The sequence below is a fragment of the Balearica regulorum genome, chromosome 1 (genome assembly GCF_011004875.1).
Source record: "Balearica regulorum gibbericeps isolate bBalReg1 chromosome 1, bBalReg1.pri, whole genome shotgun sequence".
Lineage (NCBI taxonomy): Eukaryota > Metazoa > Chordata > Aves > Gruiformes > Gruidae > Balearica > Balearica regulorum.
This window is the reverse complement of record NC_046184.1, coordinates 84,494,619-84,506,552: the sequence shown is the minus strand read 5'-3', so window position 1 is coordinate 84,506,552 and position 11,934 is coordinate 84,494,619. Positions and strand designations below refer to the sequence as shown.

General features: G+C 39.9%; 1 protein-coding gene across 1 annotated transcript in view; it reads right to left on the bottom strand.

Annotated features, from left to right (window-relative positions):
* Positions 1 to 4,931: 4,931 nt before the first annotated feature.
* Positions 4,932 to 11,934, bottom strand: part of TULP3 (TUB like protein 3) — a 34,854-nt gene continuing 27,851 nt past the window's right edge. The window contains exons 9-11 of the mRNA XM_075762681.1: positions 10,202 to 10,300; positions 7,819 to 7,990; positions 4,932 to 7,292 (exon numbers count right to left, since the gene is read on the bottom strand). Coding sequence (XP_075618796.1) covers positions 7,159 to 7,292; positions 7,819 to 7,990; positions 10,202 to 10,300 — 405 coding nt within the window. The 3' untranslated portion in view covers positions 4,932 to 7,158. The remainder of the gene's footprint in view (positions 7,293 to 7,818; positions 7,991 to 10,201; positions 10,301 to 11,934) is intronic.

Sequence of the window (11,934 nt, the reverse complement as noted above, 5' to 3'; positions counted from 1 at the left end):
GGCCGGAAGAGGGACCCGCGGGGGCGGGGGAAGGCCGTCCACACAGGGGGGAGCGGAGGAAGGAAACTCCAGGCGGGAGGGGCGGGGGAAGGGGGCGGCGGGACGCTACGGCATCCAGGAATCTGCGCGGCGCTCGGGCGGGGGAGAAGTTGGAGTCTGTGTCCGGGCCGGGCTGGCCTCAGCTGGGGGAAGAGCCCTGGGACCGCCGCCGCTTGCCGGGTGCTTTCCCAGAGGCGGGACTCCGGCGCTGCGGGGATTCGGCGGCGGCCCAGCAGCCGCCTGGGCCGAGTGCCGGCTGAGGAGGCTCTGTTCCCGGGGATCCCGCCTCCCCAGCGCCCGCCCGGCGCATGGGTTCCCCAGCTAGCCCCTTCGAGCCAGGCGCGGCCCGCGAACAACTACTCTTCGAAGCCCCTAAGGGATGTGTGATGTGATTTCCACCCAGCATAGCTGAGCCACTGCAAAACGAACCAACCCCAACGCCGCAGAAGTGGTCATAGCAGTTTAATTGTCCGGACAGCATCCCAGGAAGTAAACTACACACCTAACAGCAAAGGGATGTCCTCAGTGGCTTTTCTCAATCGCTCTTGCAGATAATCGACTTTAAACTGGCTGCCCTTTTTCTGTGGAAGCTCCACACATACTTTTTCCCCCCTTTGCCTTCTCTTCCCCATCCTCATCTGCGAAGCATGTTCCACTGCCCATCACCACATTGACAACACACTGTGGCTCCAAGTATGCTCTGGCATAAAACTGGCACGGCCACCAAAGTAGGCAGTCTCAGCCTGGTGGCAATCCTTTACTCTCGCACGCCTGTCAGGCTTCCCTTGGGGCAGGTTACTTCGAACTAGGTCGGACGGCCAGACTGGTTCACTACAAAGCCGGTCTTTTCCTATCCATTTATACAGCTTCAGCTCTCAGCTAACCTCTGTAACACATCTGTTCCCAAAACCCCCAACCCTCTTTCCTGGCCTACTGTGCTGACAGCAATCCAGAAGAAGGGCACCGGGTTGTTCTGCTGGATGCCTGTTTTATTACCTCTCTCCACACTTTGCAGGCACTGCCTCTCTCTTCTTTATAGCAACAAATACACGGTGTGTCCTCTGTTAAGTCCCAAAGTTGTTTCACGGTCTTTTACTACTGTCTCTTTTTCCAATAGTCACCTCTGGTCGGTCTTCCATTGTGGTCCTGTTTAATTTTCATTTGTATTCTTTCTCGTTTACTTTTGTTACATTTGGAAATGAATCATCACAAACACCTGAGAAATCAGGACCATAATCAAAACCAAGCCCAGGGAATTCAACCATTTCTCTTTGGAGCACTGTAACTGTGAGCACTTTTCTCTGCCTGTATACCTTTATCCCCCTTTTAATTATTGAAATTAATTTAATCATTCAGTTAATAATTTCATTTAATTATTTGCACGAGCACACCCCCCCCCCCCCTTAAAATCCCTTTTGCACATCATGAGACCTAGAGAAAACTTTACTTTTAGGCTGGTCTGCTAAAATACAGTATTATACTCATCAGCATTGCAACACTTTTTCCTAATATTTCGCTGCTTGTTTGCCTCGTCTCTTGTCTTAAACTCATTTAGAAAATTTTGAAGGAGAATTGATCATTTTATGTCACATAGTACAAGGGGTCCAGACCCAAGTAATACGAGGCAAATAAATAATGCTGACTTGAAAAAAGAAGCCTATTGGTATAAAGCCTCTTACACTGTTTTGAGTGCATGCATACTACAGTGTTTTAACCACTTTACCTGCAGCAATCATCTAAAGTATCAAAAAGTATCTATTTTCCAAGGTGTATATATACCCTAGAACAAAAATGACTAGCGCAGGAATGCCAGCATGCTGCACCAGAAAATGCTGATAACAAGACTGAGAGCTGCACTAGGGTTGGAAAGTCACATTCCTAAAACAACAGTAGTAGTAAAACAGCAAGTTTAGTAAATGTAACTACATCCTATTAGCAGCTCTGGGCAGTGCACCTACATTAGCAAAATAGACTTTTTTCATGTCTAGCAGGTGACTTTGTCACAGACGCCTGGTGTGCACATAGCTACCTCTGATAGAGTTATGATAGAGTTGGCTTTGTTTAAAAGTCCAATATATTGAAGAAATTGATTAAGAAAAATCTCAGCTTTTGGTAAGAACCCAAAGGTAAAAAAGTTCACAACTCAGTTGCAGAGAAAAGACTGAAAACAGGACCTAAGTATGTCCTAAGGCCTCAGAAACCAGACGGCAAACCTCATCACCTTCAGAAACTTAGCCTGGGGATTTGGGAGGCCAACTCCACTTCTCTTTTTTGTTGTTGTTTTTATGTTTTTTAGTTTGCCAATGCTGAAGAGAACTGATATTGGTAATCCTTTTTAATATACTTACCATTACGTTTCTTTGTTAGGCAATGCAGCAATCATTTGATAAATACTTAAGAAAAAAGTTTTCTAATACATCTGTAGGAATCGAGAGTATATACAATATAAATGACATAAAGTTACAAAATTCAATTACTTTTTGCAGGAGGTGTTATATAAAGCTCTGTAATGATCTCATTTAACCACTGTTTCTACTAAGCCATATTTAAAAACATGTAATCTAATGAAACCCAAATATATGTTAAAGGTATCTCACTTCTTGCCACATCTCTTCTCTGTGAAGTCTAGGTCAGGTCTCATGATTGTGTGACTAACATACTGTTTTGCTCCCATTTCCCCAGAGAATCAACATAACTCAAAGAGAAGGAATTGAAACCTATTCCTTCCTGTGAATCATCACACAAATTGTTTGCAGGACTCTAGTCAATTACAGATGGAAACCCACTCAAGAGAATAAAGGGGGTTTGGTGGTAGTTTGTGGTGGGGTTTTTTTGGTTTTGTTGGGTTGTGGGTTTTTTACTCTTTTCTGGTGGTAATGTGGAAGCAAACTATTCTGTTGAGAACAGAAAGCAGAGGGAATTGGGCAAGCTGGTCAGACTTAATTCCCCAACCCTATCTGTACTCTATCTGAATGATTTTGATATGCAGCTTTTAAAATAAAGTCACTTTTCACAGTAAAACAGTATTACTTTCCCTTTAATAAATAAAGGGCTAAATTCAATTAAGCATTAAAAAAAAAAATCAATCCTTTGTTTTCTTCATAATTGTAAGCTGTTTTATTGCAGACAGTGCAATGATTCGCCTTGTTTGGAAATGTTAATTTAATCAAAGTAAATGATCACCAATTCCATCCTCTAGAATACATTCACCTATTTATGTATTCTCTAAATTAAATGTCAAATTACCACAGTAGGTTACAGTTGTAATAACCATTACCTTAATGCTTTTTGGTGAAGTGAGTTTGCTTCTGGATTTTTCTCCCATTTTGGGACCAAAGAAATGACCTCCAGCTTCCAGTGGGGAAAGAATAATTTCATATAGAACATATTAAGGGACAGCATGAGAAGACAAAAACTCTATAGACTGTACAGTTCAAGAGATACAAGAGTAACAGTGAGTACTGTTCCTGTACTCTGCCTTCTTTCATGGCGGGGCTTTCAATTCTTACCACTTCACAGTTGTAGCAGGCTGTTTTCCCTGTCATAAGAAAGCCCTTACACCAGTGTTACTTTTCTATTCATCTTCATAACTATATGCTGGGCCAAATCTCTTGGCGCTAGGATGCCTTAAGCATCTTTCTTAGTTGTGGGTTTCAGCTGTAGTAGTTCCAAACTGCAGTTATGTACAACAGTTTAGCACTGTGGCAGAGAAGATGAGATTCCTGACTCTGTCAAAGTCATAGCTCAGTTTCACAAGAGTTTGCACAAACCTTGTTTCTTTACCTGTAAGTCACAGGGAAGGTTTTGCTTGCCTTCTGTGCCAGTGACAGGAAACCTAATTCAACACCAACTGAGAGATTGACACAGCTGTTAATACCAGTAAGTAGAGGACAACACTAAGTATAATTATTATGCCAACAGTAACAAAACCCCTTGTCCTACTGCTACCAAATTCAGCAGCAAAACTTCAATGACGGTGGGACTGAGCCCTAAAAGCAAGAAATTATTCACTGTCTTTTATGTTTGTGAGCCAAGGAGCTTATAGCAGCCTAGGAGCTGTTTTAGTCTGCTAGGCCTGCCTTTAGGATTCATATTTAACAGTTTAATAAGCTTCCTTCTTTGTTTTAAGATCTCTTTGGGATTTCAAGAATATCACATTTGCATGTATACAACTAATATTACTGTACTAACAACAAATGCCCAGTAGTATTTCCTGATCAGTTTTCCCTCTCAACTAAACCTAATTTGGCATGGATGGAAATTGTGTACAAGAGGTGATAAGTGGCCAGCATGAGGAATAGGGCCTACACATTGAGAGCTGTGTCAGTTTCTGATTGTCAGAAACACCATATCTCCTCATACTGAGGTTTGTACATCTTCCAGTAGAAATAGGAAAAAAATAACCACTATCAACTTGGTATTCCTCTTAGCCTTGTATTATTTCAGTTCTTGATTCAGAAATATATGGTATGGTACTTCAACAGTGGAACAGGTTCAGATGGAAAATGCATCAGGAACCCATCTCAAAAGCCCTAACTGAATGCTGGGAGAAACATTAAAAACATGGGGCAGAGAAGTGCAACTAGCTTAAAGAGAGAATCAAATGGGAACCAAGAACTATACAGGAAGACCTGCTGGGGGGGAAGGGGGGTAGAAAAGTATTAGGGAGACTAACCTTACATTTATTTATTCCTAGACTTCTACATGTGTGAAAAAAAAAAAAAAAAAAAAAAAAAACCACAAATGAATAGAATTGAGAATTAAAATGGAAAAATGGGAGTAAGAGAGATGAGATATGACAGGAAGAAACTGAGGTAGCATCTAGTACAGGAAGAACAGTCACCCACAAGTGACAGCAAAATCCTACAAAAAACTTCATTTACAGTTAAGGATTTTTTCAATATATAAATTAGTTTATTTTCATTTAGATATAAAAGCTATAAATACAAGTCATGTAAAATAGTATCTGATAAAAGAGCACTGAATCAGTTCATCTGTCCGCATAATTTGATTGAGACACAGAGGCCCTGACCCTGCTAGGATCATTTGATGTCATCAAATAGCTTGAAGAGCCACTGCTGACAAGCCTAAATGAAAGGGTGTGTAACGGGATGCTACTGTGGCCTTCTGAGCACAGAGAAAATAATCTCAAATTGGAAATTACCATTCTACCTTCAGGTCACTCCAAACTAACATAAGGCAGTTTCTTTCACACAGTCCTAGTCAGAAAAATAATCATACAGGTAACCAACTAACTTAGTTTTTCTGGATGGGTAGAGGGAATGCAGAGCCATCAGCCAAGAACTCAGAAGAGCACAACTGGAAAACACTGGCAGGTTTTGTCCCCAGTCTGATGAGCAGGAAGTACATGAAGGCACAAGAGAGATCCACAGTTCAAGTTCTCTTCGATGGCTGCTCTGCTGATGAAATCATCTCTAGACAATGGCTTACCAGCTAATGCAAAATTGGCATCTGAGAGATACATGAGCTGGAGTTCTCAGCATCAATTCATAATTTACAGTTAAATACAGAGTTTACACATGATTACTATCATTTTTTCGTGGCAATATCGGAAAATGTCTTCACAAAGTTTCATTACTTTGAAAGTGATATCTACCACTGCAAAGACTCCAGAGACCAAAATCAACAAACCCGGCTCTTTGGAGCTTGAAACAGAGTTAGTCTGCTGACAATGACAATATCCAAAGCTGGAGAACACCTATTCTTGCCTCAATAGAGGGACAGGGTTTTCCAGGATCATCATGAGTACGCGTAATGGCCATGAAACAGGCAAGATCATAACTGTTCTCTGCTTCAGTACACAGATGTGTACACCACAAGGCTTACATGTCACAGTGTGCAGCAATTCATTCTGATGAATCAAGGCCATATGAATCAAGAAGGGTCCCATTTTGTAACCTACAGTCTCCATAATCTACATCCAGCATTAAAAATGGAACACTGGAAGGACACATTGCAAACCCCCATGATACATTTATTAATTTTTTTAAAGTTACTGATGCCTTTGAAAGCACTTGTAATCTCCTTTTGAGGTAATTCCTTCTTATAGTCAGGTTAAAATTATTTTCATAAAATCTACTTTAATATGTCATGACTTGAGATAATTTCATGTTAAAAAAAATTAAATTGGTCACTAACTTATTCCTAAAAATGTAGCAAATTTTACAAACAATGGACAAATTAAAAATATTTCTGATCAGCTTACAGTCTAGAGTCAATCAATCAGGATACTGCTTTTCAGGAATAGTAATGTATACTGTTACAATACTACCTTCTGCCAAGTTCAGATCCTATCATCTATTCAGTCTCATTTTTCACATGCTTACAAATAACAGAAACAGCAATGGATATAATATCTCCAACTAAAAAAGGAGTGTTTGAGATTTGATTGTTCTTTATTTGGTAAAAAGACTGTCAAGGGATATGGAGCAATTAGAATAATGAAAGGGAACTGGACTATCAGCTTAACAGAGAATCATCCCACACAGTAAGACAAGTGTTTTATTAGAGCCAATGTCTCATTCCAACTCTGTATTTGTTGACCTTTACCTATGGTTGCAGAGCCATAACCTGAATCTTTCCATGTCTGACTGTTTTAACGGACAGCAAAATGCTACACGGGGCAAAAGAGAACACATGCCAACAACTGTCCTCCTTTTTTCTGAATTCATCTGATGAGTAGCTCAGGAGTTCCTGATCAGATTAGTAGCATCATCTCCAGGGGCACTGTGGAAGTTCCAAGGTATATGAACACTCAACCATTATTTTTCTAATCCTAGCTGCAAGGGGGTTCCAATTAGTGGGCTAAATTCCTTAGCCCGCTATCCTGCAGCATCTGTTACAAGGATTCTGAAAGCAGAATCAACACCGACAACAAAAACATCACATTCATTGTTCCACAATGCATACAGAGACTGCTCAATTTTGGGACTGTGTCCTAAGATGGTCTGCTGACAACTACCATAATGCTCTGAGGCCTGCAGAAGTCTGTCCTCCAGTTCCCTTCCATCCCCAATGTGCTTTTCATTACTCCACCTGGAACTCTTACAAGAAGATGCAGGGATGGGAGTGAGTTCCATGTTTCAAATCCGTTGTATCTCATTCACAGGCCAATTTACTATCAAAGCTGGAGAGTCCAATAGCAAAGGCCTGAAGAGCACAGAGAGGATAATTATAGTCCAGAGTGAACACATCTTCTGCTACACGACCAAACTGCATCACAATGTAGTCAGCTGGGGAGAAAAGAAAGATTCAGAGACGAACAATTTCACAGTGAAGCAAAGAAAAGAAAAAGAAAAAAAACCCCACAAACAAAACCACCATACATGTCACACATTTGGCAGTCCCAAATATATGTGGTTGGTGTATCCATCCTTCCTCACCAGAGTGGCCTTAAAAACTGTTCTCTAGAGTGAGTGTGTTACTCTAGAGATTACCTTTCTCCTCAGAACGAAAGCTCAAATCACTCTTTTGCTGGGCTGAAGGAGCCATGTTAATCCTTTTCTTTCCCTTCAGGAAGCTTGCATTTGCCCCCTCTTTTGCTGCAGCTATGGACAACAGTCTCTGCACCCACCCCAGAAAAAGGGAGGCCTTTTATAATTTTTTTGACAGTTAAGAAGTCCCCAGTAATCCTGACCTGAATTCCTCCACCCAGTCTCCCTTCTCCAGGAAGGGCGTCCTCTTCCTCCCAAACCTCAGGAAATAAATTGGGTTCTCCCTGTTCAAATAAGCCCCACACACTCTCCACCAGACTCTTACGGTCATTGTCATGGACAATCTGGAAGTTCTTCACTGAGGCTTGAGTGACTCTCCCATGGAAGTTCAAAACATAGGATTGAGTATCATCGTTCCAGACTGGAGCCTTGTTGTGCAACTCAATGAGGTTCTCTACATTTTTGTTTTGCCATTTTGACAGCAGACTCTCGTGTTCCTGTTCAGAAGAAAGAAATATATTTATCAGGTTTGGAATGGCTCTGCTTTTGAGTACTGCCTCTCTTGTGTGTGCGCACTCTGTCACTTGAAGGTCATTCCCTGTTTAATGAAACACATTGACAGCACTTAAACTCAGTCCTACTGAAAATTTCCTGCAAGTACTGGGAAGATACTTTCATGAATTCCCAGTCCAAGCATTCCTTTCCACTCAATAAGCTATCACCATATTTCCACTCAAATAAAAACAAAAAACAAAAACAAAACAAATGAGTGAGAGAGAAGGAAGTGTGTGTATGGGAAAAGGAGCAATTCACAGGCCACAAATGACTGCCATCCTACTGGCAGGAATCCTTTCTGAGTCTCATAAGCTTTCTCTGATCCTGTTGGATCCAACTTCCAATTCTAACATCCTAAACTTTGAAGCAAAAGAAAATAATCTACAATTAACTTTTTAGTGCTAGGCCCTGGGGTGCTTCAGTAGAAAGTCCAAAGGCTGCAGCAGGCTGGAAATATGCCTTAAGTAGGTTAAATGGCATCCTATTGGGTTCAAGAAGTGATGCACAATATGAAAAAGAGAGAGAAATAAAACCAAAAAGATACAAAAAGGAGGTAAAGCAGCATGTTAAATTTGACAAACAATGAATTACAAGAAGCTGCAAAGAGTACTGAGTGAAACACATGACATATGATTTAATTTTAAAAGTTCTGCAACAAATGAAATTCAAACTGAAATAATATATGCTAAAACTCCCAAGAAAAAGATCCAAACTGAAGTTTTTTAATGGGAAAAAATTATCAGAAAACAACCTATTGTGGAGGTCTGACTAATACAGCCATAGTAACTGTTTTAGTATTGCATACAGATATGATAGTAGTTTTTTGAGGATAACCTAAATAAAACTTACTGTTCAGTTTAAACTAGTTACTTTATATCTTTATTTTTATCTCTATTTACTTTTTTTTAAAAAATGCAAAAAGAACTTTCAGAATTGGCACCAAAGTGCATTTAGATGTAATTTTTCCTCCTTTACAGTGGGGGCAGTATTGCTTAATTGGAGGCATCACACTCCAGAGAAGGAAGACAGAAACCAAGTCAAACCCCTACTCTGAAAGCTCCACCAGCTTTTCAGAACAGCTTTGTGTTTCAGCCTTGTCCACTGTCAGTACGCTTGCCTGCTAGCAAAACACTTGGGAAAATAAGGGAGAAAAATAAAAGGCAGGGCCATGGAATCATGATTGTACTGACAGGGGAGACGGCAATACCAATTGAAAGGTGATGAACAAATGACCACCTCTAGGTACAATTTTCCTGCCCATTCACAAAATCAAACCTCTTTTCCAGGCTCTCATGACTCTGAATTTCCACTCTTGAAGATTTTTTTCTCAGATCTCAACAAATACACTCTTGTTCTACTCATGTCTACTCACAACATGGCTGCAAATACCATTTTCTAGCTTAAAACACTGACCATGTCTTTCAGTTGGTACTTGTCCATTCTGCCTTTTAGATCTTGTATCACACCAAACATAAAACCCACATTAGGGGAACTGAATGATTTTGATCATGCACATTAATATATCTTCAGGTACAGTTCTGTAAGCTTTTAGCTATAACATCCACCATATGTATGAGAAATCCTCACCAAATAGTCACCACAAAACTCCATCCTTTTCCTCATCCCACTTTCTTCTTAAAGAATCCTCCTCTTCTGTGATTCAACAAAGAGACTGACAACATTCTGATCAAAAATGTAGTCTCTTGCTACTACACCAGAATATGGCCTTATCTATTTATTATCTATCTGTTGTAATTCATATACTGGCTAAGAATGTAAGTTCCTGGGAAAAGCAAGTTCATTCTGTGTTCATCCAACTCTCAGCATAACAGGGTCCCACTCCTGAGGGGTTGTAGGTGCTACAGCAACAACAAACACTAGCCATTGCAACAGCTAAGTAAATAATATTTAGGCTGACCAAAGGACAAATAAGGATACAAACACTATTCAGAAGGCTACAAATTAGGTACAAGGCAAGAACAAATTCATGGACACATTTTGGCTACATTGTATTTACTCTCCATGATACTTGCTAAAGCCCTGGGTATTAACAATCTTGCTCTAAAACCCCTGATTGCCTGTAACACAGACCTCTATGAGAAAGTTTTAACCCCTTCCTCCAATCAGACACATGACCAAACTCCATAACTCACATTTCGTGGACGGATTGGAATTCGCTTATGATTCATATTCATTCCTGGAATGATCACAGACATTTTTCTGGGACCCTTGAATCCTAACACATTGGTTTCCTGAAAGACAAGGAAAGACATTATTTTCAGTAGACAGGATACTCCATATCAAAGAAGGAAAGACAGCAAAATTGAACTTGAATCCACATTTATATTGGTTTTTAGAGATTTGCTAGCTACAACTGTAGTAGAAGTTATCTAACTGCAACTGTGTTTAATCACTGAGAATAGCTTTCCCTCCCATTTTGAGAACTGCGTTAAAAGACATACATGACGTTACCTAATTTAGAGCACATGTTTTCCTAATGAAACATTTATAACAAAATCAGACAAGTGCCATTTCCAGGCATAAGTTTTTGCATCTGAGGCAAAAACGTGCTAAAATCTTACTAGAGAAGAAGCCTTAAGTATGATAAAAAGCAAGTATCTTTAAACCTGAGTCTATGTTATCTATGTATCACCATTTAGGCTAAAATGTTCCTGAAGAATGAACGACATTCTTCTTTAGTTGCTGTTGTTTGTGTTTAGGAACACATCTACAATTTTCTCTGAAATAATGCCCTTTTATAAATGACTAAGAACAGACGCAGAAGGCAAAATATTTGGCATCTGTCCAAGCTTCAATCTTAAAACAAGCAGATTTTTCCAGAGTACTGAAGAAGACTACTCCAAGTGGATTGAGTATAAAAAGCAAAGGAAAAAAGTCTTGGCATTCTCATACAATCCATTTAATAATGTCAACTAAAATCCAAGGCTCCATTTAAAAGTGTTCTGTAACAATGCCAGTGATAACCTTTAAAATTCCCCAAAACCAATTAAAAAGGCAGAATCTTTTAGAAGTATTGAATTGATTGATAGAAGTGGTACAGCTTCTCCTAACAAGCTAGTGCATTTTGCAGACACAGAACAAAGGTCTTTGGAGTTGCAACGTCTGTTATTTCACTTCTGAAAAACTAGGGCCACATATGAGAATGAGGGTACTGATTTTATTCATATATAAACTTCATTAACTTCTTGTAGATAAAAGTTCAGAAATGTGAAAAGCTGACTTTATATTATCTGCTGCACTCATATAGACACCTTGCTGCGCACAATTAGGCGGGGAACTCAGGAATACTGTATACAAAGAAAATACCCAGTGATACTTCTGTAAACAGGCTAGTACTGGAATTACCACATCAATTTTTTTTTTCCCAAGTGCCATTAAGATCAACAGCAAAAAATCAAGATCATACTCCAGTAAGCTAATGCACCTTTAAATTTCTGCTGCTGTACCTGTGATAAAAGTAAAAATCCTTCCACCTGACTGGCCAGCATTTTGTACAGAACTTCAAATTGTACTTTAGGACTGGAATATGAAACAATGTGACGTGAGAACCCTCAGATAATTCTAGAGTGGCCACAAGTGCCTCCTCACTCTGAAGCCTACATCGAGGTGACCCACAAGACCAGAAGAAAAAATCTCTAGGACAGAGCTAGCAAATTACAATTTCCCCTGGAACCATATCCTTACCAACAACAAGCTGCTACTGAAATTATACCAGCTCATTCCTATCAACCAAAATGCCTTTGGTTCTGCAAAAAGATAGGCCAGGTAAGAAGGTCAGGATGTTAGTTTGGGTGTCCCTCCCCAGCACTGATTTTTTTTTTTTTTTCCCCTCATTAAACTTGTAAGAACATATCTTTGAGGCCTC